Raw genomic sequence first — 19,598 nt, 5'->3', positions numbered from 1 at the left:
ATTCCTTATGAACACCTCTTATCAGGCTTTCTAACCATTCACTCATTTACTTCTCTGGTAAATGATTATTCATGTTGTTAGACTTTTTTTTTGCTATGCGATTGTCTTTTTCTGAAATGATTTTTAGGTCCTTCTTTGTTGTGAATATCAACTGTTTGTTACTTATGTTAACAATAAATACATTCTTTTACCTTTATTGAGTTTTTTTATTTACTCAACATATGGTATAACTTGTTGAATATTCTATGTGTGCTTGAAAACAACATGTGTTCTGATGTGTTGAGTTGTGTTCTATAAACATTAATTATATCCTGTTGGATTATGGTACTGTTTAGTTCTATACCTTTATCTTATATTTTTATCCTCTAAATCTTTGATGAGTTCCATTCTATTACTACTGTTGATCCCATAGAGGTGTTTAAATCCCCAACTATAAATGTGGATTTATCTAAAAGCCCATTCAGTTCTCTCAGATTTTATCATGTTTTTGAAGCTCTTCTGTGTGGGTATACATATCAAGATTGTTATATTTTCTTGGTGGATCAATCCTTTTATTATATAATAGTCTCCTTTGTCACTAATCATTTTCTTTGTTCTGAAGACTTTGTCTGATATTAATATACTTAATCCAGTTGTCTTTTGATTAGCATAATAGGTTTTTTTTATTGCTGCAGTAACAAGTTACCACAAATTTAGTGGCTTAAAATAACACAAAATTATTATATTACCATTTATTTGGTCAGCTCTTGGAGACCCTGAGCCAGACTGTCAGTCTGAGGGTCCTATTCACTTCTTTATATCAGGTCTAAGGGCATGAGATCCTTGGTCTGAAGGTGTAGCCACTGGTCACCAAAGGGAGCAAGTAGTCCCAGATCCTACCTGGAGAAAAGGTGAGGACCCTTTCTGAGTTCTGACTCAAAGTGTCCCAGAATGAAGAGTGCCTCACAGAACAGTCAACACCAGGTACCCCATGGTAAGGATGGTAGCTGAGGCCCCAGGGAATTAAGTAGCTTGGTTTAAAGCGTCAAATTTGAGGAACACCTGGGTGCCTCAGTAAGTTGAGCATCCGACTTCAGCTCAGGTCATGATCTCGTGGTTGGTGAGTTTGAGCCCCAGGTCGGGCTCTTTGCTGACAGCTCAGAGCCTGGAGCCTGCTATGGATTCTGTGTCTGTCTCCCTCTTTCTCTGCCCCTCCCCTGCTCACACTCTGTCTCTCTCTCTCTCTCAAAAATAAATAAACTTTAAAAATACATCAATAAATAGTCAAATTTTGAGCAGTAGAGGGGAGGGGACCTGAGCCTAGTTAGTAGTTGATATGATAATCCTGAATGTGAATTAAGAGGACAACCCACTCCAGAGCAGAGGGTGTCCCACTTCCAGCCCCTGCTGCCACCCCAGTACACCTCAGACAGTGATGGAAAACCTCACCCCTAAGGCTCACTTCCCTCATCGGTGTATTAACTTCCAGAACTACCATAACAAATTACTACAATTTGGTGGCTAAAATAACCAGCAATTTATTCCATCAGTTATTTGGGCTCGAGATCTGAAATCAACTTGTTGGCAGTGCTGGTTCCTTTTGCAGGCTCTGAGAGAGAAACTGTTCCATGCTTCTCTTCTCACTGCTGGTGGTTTGTTAGCATTTCTTGGCATTCCTGGCTTGTGAATGCATCTCTCCAATGTCCACCTCTGCCATCACATGGCCTTCTTCCATTTGTGTGTCTTTTCTGTGTCTCTTACGTGTATCCAAATTTCACTCTCCTTTTTCTTATAAAGATACCAATCCATATATTTATGGCCCACTCTATTGCAGTATGACCTCATTACATTTGCAAAGATCCTATTTCCAGATATAGTCACATTTGTAGGTACTGGAGGATAGGGCTTAAACATCTTTTGGGGGCACACAAATAGTTCAATCCACTACATCAGAGTTCTCAGGGGACAGGCTGATCAAGAGAACAGAAGACATCCCTGTGGGTTCCTAGAAAAGCAAGTTCAAAGAAACCTTCAGAAGAGGTCCTTATTACAGCCAGGGAAGTATTTCCCTTCTGAAGATGAACACACCCTCTCATCCTCACACCTCCTGTGGGCTGGCATTACCTGTTCACCTGCCTGCACTTCTGCCTGATGCCCTTGACCAGTGTCACCATGCCTTGAAGTCACAGGAATAAGCAATGTGCTTATGAGAAACACAAGACTCAAAGTGAAACCCCCCCCCTTTCAATTTGGGGGGTATTCCCCAGAGCTTCCCCGCTGCTGGTATTCCCCCAGGAACCTCAGAAAGCCACGTGTATTACCACTGCTCTTGCAAGTGTTTCATGTATGAAATGAGATGAAGGTGCCAAGAGCCAAGATGAGGAAAGACTAAGCACCTCTGAGGTCACACTCAATTAAGAGCTCACACTGAAGGCTTCTAACAAGAAAGAGGAGTGTAGTTGATGGTCCACTTCCTGCTGTACAAGTATAAGATGAAAGGCCCTTTACAAAAGCAGACATGCTAAAAATTGTCAACACAAAGTACAAGCACCAGTACCCTGAAGACCTCACGAGGATGTCTAAGAACATGCAGCTGATCTTTCGCATTAATGTGACGGAAGTCGGCCCTAGAAGCCACTCCTGTGCCCTTGACACCAAGTTGGGTATTACCAGCAAAGGGAGAGTGAATGTTGGAGGGGGTTGCATGAGATTGCACTCTTGATCCCATTCCTGGGTGTAATCTTCATGACTGGAAATTGTGCCACTGAGGAAGAGATCTCGGAAATCTTTTTTTTTTTTTTTTAATGTTTTACTTATTTTTGACAGAGAAAGCACATGTGCAAGCAGGGGAGGGTCAGAGAAAAAAGGGACAGAAGATCTGAAGCAGGCTCCATGCTGACAACAGAGAGCCCAACATGGGTCTTGAACTTGAACTCGGGAACTGCAAGATCATGACCTGAGCCAAAGTCGAACGCTTAACTGACTGAACCACCCAGGTGCCTCACTTAGAGTTCTTGAACATAGTAAGGATATACGCTGGGAGGAAGTAGTTAACTTGGAGGGAGCCCATGAAGCTCATCACCAGAGATTTGATGTAGGTAGAGTACCTGGGGCAGGTTCTCCAGGGGGAAAAAGAGAGAATCTCAAGCAGGCTCCATGCCCAGCACAGAGCCTGCCTTGGGGCTCAACTGTGAGATCATGACCTGGGCCAAAATCAAGATCAGACGCTTCACTGAATGAGCCACTCAGGTGCCTCACAATGTAAAAATGTTTAAATTATAAGTTATATGTTCCACAGAACCAATTGCCTGAAGCAGTCAGGTGATATTCAGGGATATTATAGCCTTAAACAGATTTTTTTTAAAGGACACATATTAAATATCAAAATATTTCAAAATGCTAGAGAAAGAATTGAACTTCACGTTCAAAGAAAAGGTAAGAAATAATGAGATAAATATAAAACCAATGAGTTAGAAGACACAGTACAGGTAACTGAAAAATGCCAATTCTTTTTTTTTTAATGCTTGTTTATTTCTTTTGAGAGAGAGAGACAGACAGTGAGCAGGGGAAGGGGAGAGAGAGAGGGAGACAGAAATCCCAGACAGAGAGATAGAGTGAGCAGGGGAGGGGGGGAGAGAGAGAGAGAGAGAGAGGGAGACAGCACAGAGCCCAGCGTGGTGCTCAAACTCACAAACTGTGAGACTATGACCTGAGCTGAAATCAATAGTTGGATGCTTAATTGACTGAGCCATCCAGGTGCCCTGAAAAATGCTAGTTCTTAAAAAAGATATTTATGACAGATTATTTTATAAATATTATCAATTTCAAAATAAAGAGAAAGTGGTATTTGTTAAATAATATTCTGTAAAATATAGGTGCAGAGGTGATTTAAATATTATAAGTGAACACTAGAAATATGCTATAAAAATATATCAGGATAAACAAAGGGCAGACAAGGAAATATTTCTACCTAAAGGAGAATTTCAAGTAATTACTTTTTTAAAAATTGGAGAATGAGAGAATTATAATTCTACAGTCCATAACAGGGAATGGGTAACAGTCATAATTAGCAGAATCCCAGGATTACCAAAAAATAAGATACACAGACAGTACACTAATGGAAGTCTAAACCATCACCTGTGGTGTGGTCCTCCATAAGAACAAACATTTTGATTAAAAAAACAGAAAACAACAACAACAACAAAAACCAACAAAACACTAATCTGATCAAGCTTCTGCTTAAAATTATTGGTGATTGTTATGCTGAGTGTCATATAAACAGGGTACATTGTACTGTTTTGTGCACTATACTGTATGCTTGAGAATTTCTGTGAAAAATGACTTATTGTAAATGTATTTAAAATGTACCTTAAAAATCAAATACTCAAGTGAAAATGCTATCTTTTAGCAAAGTGTAAATTACAAAGGAGTTCATTAGAAACTGAGTATTTTATCAACAAATACAAACTGAAACTAGTCTAAAGACATCCTGAAAACAAAAAGCATAGAAAAATGACAAGAAGTAGGAAAAATGCACAGAGATAATATTCAGTGAAAATATGATCACTTGCATATGTAACTTCATATGACCTCTGAAAGTCAGCAGCTTTCGAAATCATTCATCACAGTCCTTTCCATGCATAAATTAAGTATTCAGAATACAATTTATGTAAAAAAATAAATCTGACTGGTGAAGAAAAGGAATAGATAGTGTGATGTTTCTGAGACAGCCCACCACCTGCCCTCATCCCTGCCTGTATTACACTCCAATTATCCCATTTCCCATTAAGGGTAGGACATGACTCAATCCAAGCTCTGCAAGGGTTTCAGTAAGAAGTCTTATAAAGAGTTTGCTGGGATATGACATTTTTTAAGAAGCATTAATAAAAGAGAAAGAAGCCATGAGGAGAACTCCATGAATGAAGACAGAAGAATGTGGAAACATGCAAATGTACATTAAGGGATGAATGGATAAAAATATATATGATGGAATATTATTCAGCCGTGAGAAAGGAAGATATCTTGTCATTTGTAAAAACATGGATGGAACTTGAGCACATTATCCTAAGTGAGATAAGTGAGAAAGACAAAAACTATATGACACCACTTCTATGTAGAATCTAAAAGGGTCAAACCAGTAAAAAACAGAGTAAAATGGTGGTTACCAAGGGATGGGGGAAGGAGAGGTAACACTGATATTGAATAAGGGTATAAAGTTGCAACCGGGAATAAACAAGACATAGAAATCTAATGCACAATATAATGCAGACACCAAAATACCCTTCTTATGCAATGTAACCAGTAACACGAGAACAGCATTTTCCGACATGTAAATATACCAAATTAATGCACAGTACACATTTAGTTTCCACAATGTTATGTATTTCAAATTTATTCAATAAAAAATATTTTTAAAAAGTTTTTGAGTGACGTCAGAGGAGACAAACAGCAAAGAATAAAGGGAGGTCACACACATGGGCCGGTGCCATATTTGAGCTCTAAATATCCACCATCTGTGGCATTTCCTCAGTTCCTCTCAATGTCTCTAAGAAAGTAAGGACATCGTCATGAGAGGAATCAGTGGGGAACAAGAGAGGACTGATTCCAGGGCTGACACAAGTCAACAGGAAGACAACGTGACCCGTAGGGAAGTACAACAATCTCCACTGTGAAACAGCTCTGTGCACAGAGCCCCGCCCCTGCTGTTGGCCACGCCTCCCATGCCCCTCCACGCCCCTCCACGCCCTCCCTACGCCCTCCCCCCCTACGCCCAGCCCCGCAGGCGTAACCGGATGTCCCACCCCCTGACTTCCTCCCACAGATCTTTCGGCTGTGCGGGATTCCATCTTAGGCCGGTGGAACCAAGTCAGCCGCCGAAAGAGTCCCGGTTGTGCCTTGGCATCAAGTAAGATTCCAAATGAGGACTGAGGGGACCTCCTGCCACAGAAATGAGGGGACCCATTAGATGAGAGCCCCAGTCCAACCCAGGGAGGCACCAGACCAGTCAGGCTGATCTACCATGCACTTCCATTTTGGATCTGTTTGAGGTGAAAGCTTTCTGTGGGGGGCGCTAAGAGTCCCCTGACTTACTGCTAGTCCAGAAGAGGCTCCCGAGTGAGTGCTGAGGGGACCACTCACCCCAGACAGCGGCGGGCTCACCGAGCCTCAGCCAGTCTGTCAGCCCTGACAGACTTCGGGCAGGGGCGATGGGAACTGTGGCTGACTTCTGCCTCCAGAGTCTGAGGGAGGTGAGAGCTTAGTCTGAGGTAGTTGGTGTCACGTCGGCAAAGGCAGGAGTCCCGGCGAGGACCCCGCGTGAGTTCTCATGCTTCCACTGATCCCGGGTAGCGTTTGTGGCACGGCGTCAAGCCTGTGTTGTCAGCTCTTGATTCCGGTGGATGGGGTGGCTCTTCACTTCCTTTCTGGGTGTCTCAGACTTGTGGGGCCTCGATTGGAAGGTGGAGCGTCAGGTGATAGATGGCAGCGGGCATAACACCAAGCGGTATTCAGGTTGCCTAGCGCATGTGAGGATTGTGGGCTCGACCAACTGATGGCGGAGGAGCTCCACGGAGCCCTTCCCCTGTTGTCAGCCCTGAGAGGCGCAGGGAAGGGATGGTGGGCGGAGGCGACTTTTCCTTTCCTCCTCTGGGGCTCAGGAGGTTAAAGGATTTGTTAAGTCAGCAGGAGTTCCAGGCCCTGGCAGAGGTCATTGAGCCATATTTCAAGGGCAAACTCGCCACATACGAGTGTAGTTGCACAGATCACTGGGAACCCTTGGGAGATTCTGAGCAGTGATAGCCAGAGGAGACACCCAATCACTCCTCCATGGCGTTCACTGAAATGTGAGGGCTTTTATTGTCAATGGGTTAAAGTGAGTTTCCTGAAAGAGGTTTGAGGGGCCTGCCCACCACAGAACATACTGGTCCCAGAGTGTCTAGCCCCTACTGTGAATACTGGTAAGCCTGGCTATGGTGACTAGATGAGACTTTTCATGCTTTCTCACTTGTCTAAGGGAGAACAGGCCTTTGGGGAGCAAGAGTGGCATTAGGAATCAGACGTGTTCTGTCTGAGGCCCAACCATTAGCCACAGTAAAGACCTTGAGTGAGGGCTGAGAGAACTACCCATCCCAGAAGACTGGAACCTATCATAACCCTACTTAGTTCCCGTGACAGCCCTTGGAAGTTCTGGGCAGAGCGCTCATGCTGAGACATTCCCTCATTTCCTGGGTAGTGAACTGAGGGTGATGAAAGTTCATCCGGGGAAGTGATATCAGATCCCGGGCCCTACCAGTAGTCGAAGAAAGCACCCCAAGTGAGACTGATGGAGACACCCACTTCAGAACAGACTGATAGCTACAGAACTGTGTCCCTTTGTCACACCTGCAAAATTGGATGTGATGGGCCCCTAATTCCTCCCAGGGCAAGAGTCTTATACACTGTCAAGATTCAAGATATAGATCGTGATTGAGCAAACACTTGACCATCCACTTGAATGCAGAGGGGACCCCATGATATCTGCCCTACGCCTATACTTGTTTCCTGAAAAGCCGCAGACAAAAATGGTCAGAAATCTCTTTTTTTTAAGTTTATTTTATTTATTTTGAGAGAGCACAAGAGGGGCAGAGAGAGAGGGGGAGAGAGAGAGAGAGAGAGAAAGAGAGAGAGAGAGAGAGAGAGAGAATCCCAAGCAGGCTCCTCACTGCCAGCATGGAGCCTGATGTGGGGCTTGAACCCACAAACCGTGAGATCACGACCTGAGTCGAAATCGAGAGTCAGATGCTTAACTGACTGAGCCACCCAGGCGCCCCTGTCAGAATTCTTAGCACTACAGGTTATACACTGTGGTCCTAGGGAGGTGGCAGTCTTGGTCTGCAGGGGGCGGGTTCAGATTATCAGTGGATAGAGTGACCAGACAATGCAGGAATTTGTATAGAAACTCACAGTAAAGAGCGAAAACAATCCAGCCCAGAACATACGATCACTGAGGAGCCCCCATACCTTTATTGGATCAGGGTAACTGGGCAAGTATCCCATGCTAAATTGTGTATTCTCTTCCTTCCTGGGCATTTCAGGCGGTTGAGGTCCTTGGCCTACGTGCCCAGGTTACACGAGGTCCGCAAAGGAAGGATCCCAGGGCTTGCCAACAGTCACAGCAAGCATCCTGAATGAGGTCCAAAGGGCTTACTCACCTGAGAACAGAGGGACCCCTAGAATGCCTAGCTCCTCCTATTACTCCAGGAAAAACCCAATAAAGGTGGATACATGGCATCCTCCCTAAACTTCTTGGGGTGACTCAGGAAAATAAAGCACTCTTGTATCATGAGTGATTAACATCACTTGGCAGACTAGTCCTGCCTGAGGCCCTACCAGTAGCCAAGGCAAGTACTTTGAGTGCATACTGAGGAACTGCTGACCACAAGAGAATGGGGAAGACAAGCCTAGCCTGGCCCTGTTCAGTGCTGAGAGGCTATGGGCAAGGCTCTATGGTAGTCGTGACCACTAATTACCTCTTCCCCATCTTGAGGTGAAGCCTTTGGTCTCAGGGGGCAGTGCTAGTTCAGGAAATGAAGAGATCCCAGGATTTGCCTGGATTCAAAGCAGGGCAACGGAGTGAAAACTTGGGGGGGTGGGGGTGGGGGGGAGGTGGGCACTGACACCAGTACAAATAGCATCCACAGAATTTAGCTCCTGTTGTCAGCCCTGGGAAACCCCAGGTAGGCTTTCTGGAGGAGGTACCTCCAGGGTTCCTGGTCTTAGGAGATGTGACTTTGGTCTTAGGGGCACCACCTCATAGTAGCATGGGGAGATGAGCTGAGCCCTGTTGAATGCCAAGGTAATGAACTTGAGTGAGGATTGATGGGAGCACCCTCAGAACAGAAATGGCTCTGTAGAGCCAACCACACCTGCCTAGTGTGATCCCTGAGAATTCTCAGCCTGGGTTTACTAGCAGCATCCTCCGGAGCATTAAGACTTCCTCCTTCATGCCCTTCTGGGACACAGCGACCAGGAGTCAGGAAACCTGTGAGGCCCTATAGCAGTGTTGTCAGGAGAAGTCCATTGGAGACAGCTCTTAATCAGTGCCACCCCAGTTGAGTTTAGCAGCTGAGGCTACTCACATCTGCCTTCTTCCTCTTAGGTGGCGATTCCCCATTGCCTACCTTTTTGTCCACACTCCTGCCTACTGCCATCCACAAGAGATATCATGCCTCTGCCCCAGAAGAGTCCACAATACTCATGTGATCGATGCCTTCCAGCCCGCACTGTGACCCAGGGCCTGGAGGATGCACACGACTCCAAGGCTCTGGAGGAGACCTGTCTCTCCTCCCATCCTCTAATGCCTGGCACTTCGAAGAAGGCTCCAGGTGCTGGTATACCCAGCAACCCTGAGAATCCTCAGAGTTTCTGCTCCTCTTCCATTGCCATCACAACCACCTCAACAAGTGAGCTGAATGAGGGCTCCGATAGCCAAGAAGAGGAGGATAGCACCTCAGGGGCTGGGCCAGATGCCAAGAATGTGCCCATAGATGCTCTAGATAAGATGGTGGCTTTGTCGGTGGATTTCATGCTGTTCAAGTATCTAAAGAAAGAGCTCATGACGAAGGCAGATATGAAGATCATCATCAAAGGGTATGAAGAGCACTTCGCTGAGGTCTTCCTGAAAGCCTCTGAGCGCATGGAGATGGTCTTCGGCCTTGATGTGAAGGAAGTGGATCCCATCAACCACTGCTATGCCTTCTTCATCAAATTGGGCCTCACCTATGATGGGGTGCTGCATGATAAAGAGGGCATACCCAAGACGGGTGTCCTGATACTTATCCTGGGTGTGATCTTCATGAAGGGCAACAGTGCCACTGAAAAGGAAGTCTGGGAAGTTCTGAAGTTGACGGGGATATATCCCGGGAGGAAGCACTCCCTCTTTGGGGACCCCAGGAAGCTCATCACCCAAGATTTCGTGAAGGGAAAGTACCTGGAATACCGCCAGGTGGCCAACAGTGATCCCGCACAATTTGAATTCCTCTGGGGCTCAAGAGCCCACGCTGAAACCACCAAGATGAAAGTCCTGGAGTTTCTGGCCAAGGTTCATGGGACTGACCCGAGTTCTTTCCCATCTCAGTATGAGGAGGCTTTGCAAGAAGAAGAAGAGAGAACCCGAGCCAGAATGTCAGCCATGGCTATCTCTACTTCTGTGGCCACTACAAGTTTCTAGGGCCAAGTCCAGTCACTTCTCTTGCCCCTAGTGAAGCCTGAGGCAAGTTTTTCACTTTGTCTTTGAGAAGGTCAGTTAGTGTTCATAGAATTTAGGTCTGTGATGAGGTGAAAGCAATAGTTTATATGCCTATGTGTTCCTATATTGTGTAACTTGAAAATTATTTTTTAAACTTATGCATTTGTTTAAATAGTGTTTCTTTTGATATAGATTCAATTAGTTAAAATCTCCAAGTTTATGAAAGTATAGATCACAAATTTAATGCTATGATGAGGTTTAATATAGTGTGAGTTTTGTTATTTTATTAAACTAATTGTGAAACCATCTTAAATAATTACTTGGAAAAGATAACTTGGAACTGCAGTAGGTATTTACTACAAATCTGAGAGTGATCAGTTTTAAGGTGGTTGAGTTCAATAAATGGAAAAAAAAATTGTCAATCTATGGCCCCCTTTTGCCTTTTATATTTTTTTATAAAATTAGATTATATATTCTTTAATATGCTGAACTTGTTTATGGATATATAAAAATAAATGTCAATAAATTAGACCCCCTGTTTGTTTCTTTTATTCCCCAAACCTTAACTGAACATTTGCTTTTGGAAATCACTATGGTGGTCTTGGAGATTCTAGCATTAACAAGACCTACGACCTGCCCTTTTAATTTTTATCTATAGGATCAGCAATCCTGTAATTATGGTGGGATATCTTCTCATATCTAAGGGGCAAGTAAAAGAAGGAGTTAGTATGTGAGTGGAGGTGTTCCATTTGAGACTGTAAAATGTTAATGCCCTGGAGAAAGTAAATTTGGGGATTGGGGAACCTGGAATTCCTATAGTGAGTGTTAATTTTTAACTTAAATTTGGATGTAGGCAAGCTGAGCCTGCGGGGGGTGGTGATCAGATATTAGAGCTTCAGATAGTTTGTCACTGAATTGAGACTCGCAAATCCTGATTGCAAAACTGTTCTTTTATTTACTTTGGGTAATGGTTAAAAAAGACATAAATCTCCATTGGGGCAGGAATACAAGTTGTTCTGTGATATTGTTCCTGTGCCATTGAACATAATTCACAAATGAAGTTTTTAAACACTTTTTTAAATGTTTATTTATTTGGGGGGGGGGTGGTGTGTGGGATGGGGAGTGGCAGAGAGAAAGGGAGAGAATGAAACCCAAGTAAGCTCCATGCTGTCAGTGCAGAGCCTGACACAGAGCCTTTATGATCTCATAAACCTCAAGATCATGACCTGAGCTAAACCAAGAGCTGGACTCTCAAATGAGTGAGCCACCCAAACACCCCCACAAACTAATTTTTATACACATAGTCTTCGAAGAGTTTTGAGAGATAACTGATACTTCATTGAGGTAAGATACCAGGAAACCATTGGGTTGGCTTTTGTTGCCCTGGCCTGGGAGAGCCTGAGACTACTCCATTTAAGGCATACTTTAAATAAGTTATTTTCAGTGTGATTTTGCATAGTCTAAGAAATGCTTATATTTTTATGACTGTGAAATTAATGAGAATAGGAGTGATTTGAATGGAACAGAAGCTAGGGAGGCAAGTACTTGGTCCTTGTCACAAATTCTAGGAATTTTGAGTTGCATCCAGATGGAGAAGAAATTCTCTATTATTAAAGAACACAACATCAGAGGGGATATATTTACTGAGGTTTACTTGCTAAGTAGCATTTTGGTTGATCTGATATTCCATGCCCTGTAGTACTTCATGTTTTTTGAAACAAACTAGATTTTTAAAAAATCACTTAGGTGAGGTTGATGGGATCTGTGGTTAAAATAATTGCAGTAATAACTGTCATTGATTAAAGACCTAAGTTATGTCAGACACTATAACAGGTGCCTTACATATATATTGAATTCTTTCAGACAGTTCCATATGACAAGGCTTATCGACTCTTCAGATGAAGAACCTAAGATTTACAATGCTTGGGAATGTGCCCAAGTGCACAGGTCTGGTATGTGACAGAACTGAGGCTAGAGTTGTGGTCTGAGTTCTTCTGGAGCCCACTTGCTTCCACTCCTCCTGCCTGAGGCTCATACTCTAGATTTATTTCTCTTCTCACTATTCCATATTGCCTCTTAGGATAAAAAGGACTTTGAATCTCAAGTACTAAACACACATGTCAAGAACAAAGGTGAAAAATGATAATCAAATGCAATTTGGGAATTGTCTGTAGGCTTCACTTACCTAGGGTCCTGCTGCCCTTAACCCCAGGGTTTGTTCAGATCTGGCTGCCCAGGGGCTAGAATTTTTGTCCAGTTCCACCTTGTTTGTGTGTAGGGGTTCAGAATATGTCACCCCAGAATATGCCACTGGGGCATATTGGTTATTTTCAATTAAAGGTACCTGAGAAACAGCCGGTGCAGGAGGGACATTACAACTCCCCTTTATCCCCCTAAAAGAAGGAGAGAAATCTCCCATGTGAAAGCTGCCCTCCCTGTACCAGGAGGATAGAAGACATCTTTATCACCAGAGATAGGGAATTGGGAGCCAAGAAGGCTATATAAATAAATCTTGTTAATTCTTCACCATTTACTTCCCCTAGCCCGAACCCCTCTGCCCTATCAATTCTTCACAGAATTAGTGTTTGTCTAAAAGCTTCCTGCTTTGGTTTCCTCTTTTAGTCTCACATCTTTGTAGGGCTCCCATACATACCTATGTATGTAATTAAATTTGGTTTTTCTTCTTTTAATCTCTTTTTATTACAGGAGGCTTCTTAGTCAAGTACCTGGAGGGTAAAAGATAAATTATTTTTCCTCTCCTGCATGTGCATGACAATGCCCTTCTCCTCGGTGTTCTCCAGTGTATTCTTTTATCCAAATTTGAACCTAAATCTGTTGACCAGATCTTCATTGCATCCTCCTCTGACATTGACATCCTGGTTCCAGTTGAATAGCCCAGAATCATTTGCCCTTTCCCTGACTTAGCAATATCCCGTTCCAGTAAAAGATAATTTTGACAATAATATTTAGACCTGGTCATCACTACTGGGTGTCTTTATCACATTCTCAAAATGATTTCCAAATGATCCAGTGAGTATACTCTGATTTGACAAAGAAGCTACTAGTTTGGGTACTATATCTCTAAGAGATAGGATTTTGACGTTTGTGATAGAATTTTAATGGGATTTTTAATTTAAAAACAAGAAAAAAATCCTCCCATTTCTTCAATGAGAGTACATTTTAGGTTAAATTTGAATATAGAGCAAGATGAGGCAGAGGGGACTGAGGGAGCTACTGGACACAAACCAATGAGTGAGCTTCACTTGGTTAAAAACCAAAACCTTTCCTGTAAGTGTTAGATGAGGAAAGAACATTGAAGTAACTAAGTAAGCAAACATCTGCAGTGTCTCAGTTTCTGTAAATTCTGGAGTCCTTCTAAGAAGTACAATATGGTTCTTTGGACTTATCTTTGGATAATAGATGATAGATAGATAGTTAGAATCTTGGTTTTCAATGCACATAATTGCATTTGTGCAGATATCCAGGCATCTGGTGATAGCAGAGAATGGAAAGGTAAAGTTTTGTCAATGCACCAAGAGTAAGGAGAAAATTCTCAGTGTACTGTGATCATAGTGGTTATTGAAAAGGACTGTGCATAATGGTGCTTTTGAGTCAAGTATGACCAACACTTCCTGCAAAGATATACAAGGTCCTTTTGAAAAATATATCTGACTCTGTATTGGAAAACACCTGTTACAAAGTAAGATCTCACAAAGTTGGAGAATCCCAAAAACATTTTGCCTCCTCGGGAACTCCACCAGAAAATGAAGAAGGTTATGGATGTAACAAATTCTAGTGGCCACTCTCTACTAGGCCCCTACTGTGTAAGAGTTTATGGGAGAGACTACAAGTGCTCATCAACAACTTGTCTTCCACTCTTTCCTGGGTACATGGGAAGACTACCGTGCCAAGTTCACTTGCACAAAGTTCACAAAGCATCTTGTGACGAGCCCTTGCCAATGAAATATGAACAAAAATGATGTTTGTCACAGGCCAACGTATTTGAGAGCCAGTATGCCACCATAATGTCTTCCATCCATTCAGCAGCAAACATGGGGACTATATGCTGAGATGTGGAAGTACAAGATGGTAGCAGCCTAGATCTCTGTTACCTGGTAACCAAGATTCCCTGCCAAATCAAAATTAGATTTTATGTGCATAAGGTAGACACTTTTGTTATGCTAAGCCATTTAGTTTTTCAGGTATTGTCACTTCCATCAGCTAGCATAAGCTTTATCTAACTCATACACAGCTACTATATCTGTTGTTAGGCCTATTTAAATATTTTAATGACAAAGCTGATAGTGCACATATTCTTGGTGCAAAAATGTTAAAAATACAGACAAATCACAATCTTTACCCTTACAATAGTCTTTCATAATTCAGCCACATTCTCAGAGATAGCCACGATGAATCTAATATATTATTTTACAGCTAATTGTAGGCTTTCTCATACATAGCTCTGTTATAAAATTATTTGTGATTTTAAAATATAATGGGTCATTATATACATATTATACTGCCATAAGTCTTTCACACTTAATATGAATGCATGATCTTTCCATGACAATACATATGAATGTATTTCACTTTTATAACTGCTCCCATAGTATGCATGTGCCATAATTAATTTAATCATCTTCTGACAGGCACATAATTTTTTCTCATTTCTTGCTATGACTTATAAAACTGAAATATTTTGAACATGGCTTATTGGACTAAAGTATATTGTTCTGAGAGAAGATGAAAATTAGGTTAAAGGGGAGAGTGTATGGAGATTGTAGATTTTTATAAATATTGCCAAAATTTCATCCCCAAATACTGTACCAATTCATATTCTCACAAATTAATGCATGTTAATGGCATAAACACTCACAGATTTATTATTTTATAAGTTAAAGGTACTCAATTTGAGAAGGAAGGATTTAATCAAAATGACCAGTTGACAGGGAATGGGACCAGACAAGACACATTTAATGAGGGATGAAGATCCAGAGAAAGAGCAATGCCCAGGGTCCATGAGAGAGACTACATGTAAATCCAAGTCCAGACAGCCTAGAGCAGGCTGGTAGTCAAAATTCTGAAACCAGAGTTCAGTGTACGATGGAGAAAGGACCAGAAGGAGAGATAGTGGGGAATCTGTGTGGAGTCCAGGACAACTCTCATGAATAGGCTTGGGACATCCCTGAATCACCACTAACAGATGGAAATTATATGGTTATCTGAGTGGGGAGATTACTGGATGGAAGGACAAGAGATAACTGCCATTCTGTTGAATTCCTGAAGATACTGTTAGACCAAATATAGCTGTCTCTACTGCATCATCCAGTAATGTTACTGGAGGATGTTACTAGTGGATTTTGGGAAAGCTACATGTCTTAACTCTTCTGGTGGTCCACTGAACCTTTGCCCATGTATCGGGCCTGGGATCTGTGTATGGTGGGTCCTCTCCACTGAGGTCTAGGCTACATGAATGTTAGTGTGTAGTGATAGACAGCTGAGACAGGAAAGAAGTACCAATGAGTAGTGGAAGGCAGCATACAAGTACAATGAGAAGGAAATTTAAAGGGGGTACCCTAGTACTAATTTCCTCAGTTGCTCTTCAGGTAAAAGCCTAGCTGTGGACATGTGTCCTAAAATAATCCAGATGGTGTCCCCATCACAGACTGATTCTCATGTTTCCTGAGTTTGTGGCATCCACCAGAGAGTGGGTATCTTCAGACTTTGATCACTGGCCTATGTTACCAACAGATACTGGCTCAGGGAGAGGGTTAACCTGAGGTGCAGAGATTTGTAGGTTGGATTCAGGACCTGTGGTGATTGTACTCTTGCCTTCTGAATCGACTTGGTGATGGGAATGTAAAGAGTCCAATGCAGGGGGCGCTTGAGTGGCTCAGTCAGTTGAGTGCCTAACTTCGGCTCAGGTCATGATCTTGCTGCTTGTGGGGTCAAGCCCCACGTCGGGCTCTGTGCTGACAGCTCAGAGCCTGGAGCCTGCTTCAGATTCTGTGTCTCCCTCTCTCTCTGCCCCTACCCTGCTTACGCTCTGTCTCTCTCTCTCTCTCTCTCTCAAAATAATTAAAAACATTAAATAAATTTTAAAAAATTAAAAAAAAAAAAAAAGAGTCCAATGCAGGAAGCATCACATACCATCCTGTTGTGAGCATTCCCAACTCCAAGACAGTGTTTGAGCCTGCACCCACCACAGGTTGCTCAAATAACTATATATACCATTTATAATGGGGGCAGGATTTTTTCTTTTAATTAATTAATTTCTAATGTTCATTATGATACCAGATTTTAATTTTAATTCTCATATTTATCTGTAACATGATTTAAGTTGCTGTTTTCCATTCTTAGGAAGGAAATTAAAAAAAGAAAAAACTCAGTTGTTTAAGCATCCAACTCTTCATTTTGTCTCAGGTCATTATCTTGGGGTTTGTGAGTTGGAGCTCTGCATCAGGCTCTGTGCTGACAGTGTGGAGCCTGCTTGGGATTCTCTCTCTCTCTCTCTCTCTCTCTCTCTCTCAGTCTCTCTCTCTCTCTCTCTCTCTCCCAAAATAAATAAATAAACTTAAAAAAACCATAGTAGGCTCAACATGAATTATTATTAGTTGATAGCCCTGGAACTCCCATAACGAGCCCTGAGACCTTAAGGAAGTCTTTTGGTCTAATTATGTCTACTAACACAAAGACAATGAACACATCTGTTCCACAAAACTTTAGTATTTCATGGAGTAGTGGTGAGAGGTAGATAGGGAGAAAGGAAACTGTTCAAAATAAGGAGGAAAAAAAAAATGTGGTCTCCATTCCTCTTTTGCAATGAAAGACATTTTTATTTTAACTACTGGGCTTCCGTGTAAATTTTGTTTTAAAAAGGAAAAAATCAGCTTTTAGAAAACCACTATGAAAACCACTGAACAATATGATAACTATTTTTTTTTCTGAGGCCAACATTTTATATTTCCACTAGTAATACATATGTACAGAAATACTTTTTCAATTATAATAGCTACTTTTTGACATTTTTCTGTATCCTAGAGATTTGGTTGAAAGTGTTGGTAAATAATGACATTCTGTGACTTAGGTACTGTCATTTTATGATGTTGGTTCACAGGGCAAACTGTACCCAACACTTCAGTTAGCAATTTCCAAAAAGGTTATTTTTTAAATGGAATTTAAAGTCAAAAGGTGTTGTAATTGATGCTCTATATGACATTTATTTTCAATTTTTAAATTTTCTTTCAAAGAAACTTCATCTGTATTTGTGAAAAATAAAAGCCATGTCTGTATACTCTCGTATATTATCTTTTTTTTTATTTTTCTCTCTTTAACTTTTAAAAAGTGTTTATATTCGTTCCAGTTAGTGAACATACAGTGTTATATCAGTTTCAGGTGTACTATATAGTGATTCAACATGTCCATACACCACCCGGTGCTTTCATCTGTAGTCTTAAAGCCCAAACATTATTTCTAGTAAAAAGATAAATGGGGAAAGAAAGCATGTTTCCACCTAAATATGCTTTAATTTGATTTTTAACATCACAGCTAAAATTTAAGATTAAATATTAGCTAACATTAGTATTAAATGTTTTAATGATAAAAAGAAATGCAAATATGTAGATAGCAATAGAGAACTTGTAATAAATTAACTGTAATAATACTTAATTTCTTAATCTTTTTGTTAATGTTTATTTATTTGTTGTGAGGGAGGTGCAGAGAGAAAGGGAGAGAGAGAATCCTGAGCAGGCTCTGTGCTGTCAGTGCTGAGCCCAGCATGGGGCTCGATCTCACAAATTGTGAGATCATGAACTGAGCCTAAATCGAGAGTCCATTGCTTAACCAGCTGAGCCTCCATTTGCCTCCTTAATTTCCTAATATGATCAGTCTTCTCCAGTCCCTCACAAGTTTAAGAATACTTCTAATTCTTCTGAAGAATTGCTTCAAGTCAAAAGCCCTCTGCAATGTAACTGCAGCTCTAGGCCAGTTAGCCTGTGGACCCAAAGTCCTTAACTAGTATAGCATTTAACAAATTATCCTAGGAAGTGCTGCTGAAAAAAAATTTCTAATAAATATTATATCTTTTCCTCCAACTAAAATGGGAAAAAATTCCATATAAGAAAATACATCTTAATGTTTGCTAGCAAAAAATCAGAAGGTGGTTGCTCTTTTCCTAAACTAAGCCCTTTTTAGATAGGAATGTGTTTTTTTTTTTTTTCCAGTTTATAACTTAAAACTTGTAAACCATCAACACCACCTCACAGAGGCTACACAATTATTTTTGAAGACAGTGACAATTACAAATAAAAGATCATCAGAAAAAATATTGACAAGTTTTGCAACAAAGGTGTAAAATTATTTTCCTCCCTATAAAATATGAGTAAATATACAATATAGTCTTAAGGAAAGGAATAAACATGAATTGGACTAGTATGGTAAATTAATTACTACACAGAATAAATTAATTACTACACAGAATTACTACACAGAAAAAGGCTATATCAGCCCTTTCTGTCCTGAGAAAGCAGTATGAAGAGACCTATAAATCTGGTTGATGATTTTACAAAAACTAGTGAAGGGACAGTCTTAGATAAGCAATTTTAAAATTACGCTAGAAAATATTTCATAAGTGTTAGTAAGGTACACATGGTTGGAAGAAAATTGAGATCAATGTTCCTTGATAAGAGATTTTCCCACCAAAGAAGACACCTATAATTGTGAGTCACAAATTGTACTTTCAATTTCTCCTGTGAATTGAAAAGTATATTTCTACACAGCAGCTCCAGCACATACAAAAAACTTTAGTGGTAGGGCACCTGGGTGGCTCAGTTGGTAAAGCCTCTGACTTCTGCTCAGGTCATGATCTCGTGGTAGGTGAGTTTGCACCCCGCATAGGGTTCTCTGCTGTCAGTGCAAAGTCCACTTTGGATCCTCTGTCTCCCTCTCTCTCTGCCCTTCCTCTGCTTGCACGCATGTTCTCTCTCGCGCGCTCAAAAATAAAATAAAAAAAAATATTTTTAAAAATCTTCAGTGGTTAATTAACCCAGTTTAAGAACACTTCCATTATTATTTCCCTTTTATATCATCAGCTGAATCTATCTAATTGGATATATAAACTGCTCCCCAAAGGAGAATTCAGATCACATGTTTCCACTTAGGGTGCCAGTCCTCTAGTGCATAAAATGGATCTTGAGTGGTCTTGAAGGATGGAACTTTTAAAACTGCTGAACTTAGATCCTCCGTTTCTGCAAACCCATCCATTTCATGCATGAAAATGAAAAAATGGTTACTTCATTGCAGGTGGTGATTCTTATTAAGTGAAACATTTTCTTTTATTATGTCTTTTCTTTTATTGTGGGAAGAACATTTAACATGAGATTCTACCCTCTTGACA

At 41.3% G+C, this 19,598-nt stretch overlaps 1 protein-coding gene across 1 annotated transcript; it reads left to right on the top strand.

The window, feature by feature from the left end:
• Positions 1-5,790: 5,790 nt before the first annotated feature.
• On the top strand, positions 5,791-10,286 carry MAGEB16 (MAGE family member B16). The gene is made up of 2 exons (XM_019436893.2): positions 5,791-5,884; positions 9,116-10,286. Exon 2 carries the CDS (start codon positions 9,182-9,184, stop codon positions 10,184-10,186), a length of 1,005 nt encoding a protein of 334 aa, XP_019292438.2. The 5' UTR covers positions 5,791-5,884; positions 9,116-9,181; the 3' UTR covers positions 10,187-10,286.
• Positions 10,287-19,598: the final 9,312 nt, after the last annotated feature.

This window comes from Panthera pardus, unplaced genomic scaffold, assembly GCF_024362965.1.
Source record: "Panthera pardus isolate Hobbes unplaced genomic scaffold, ASM2436296v1 HiC_scaffold_27, whole genome shotgun sequence".
NCBI classification, from domain to species: domain Eukaryota; kingdom Metazoa; phylum Chordata; class Mammalia; order Carnivora; family Felidae; genus Panthera; species Panthera pardus.
The sequence above is the reverse complement of the archived record's forward strand: the minus strand, read 5'-3'. Positions and strand labels throughout refer to the sequence as shown.

Coding starts and splice junctions, on each gene's coding strand:
- MAGEB16 (XM_019436893.2), top strand. CDS start 9,182: ATGCCTCTGCCCCAGAAGAGTCCACAATACTCATGTGATCGATGCCTT.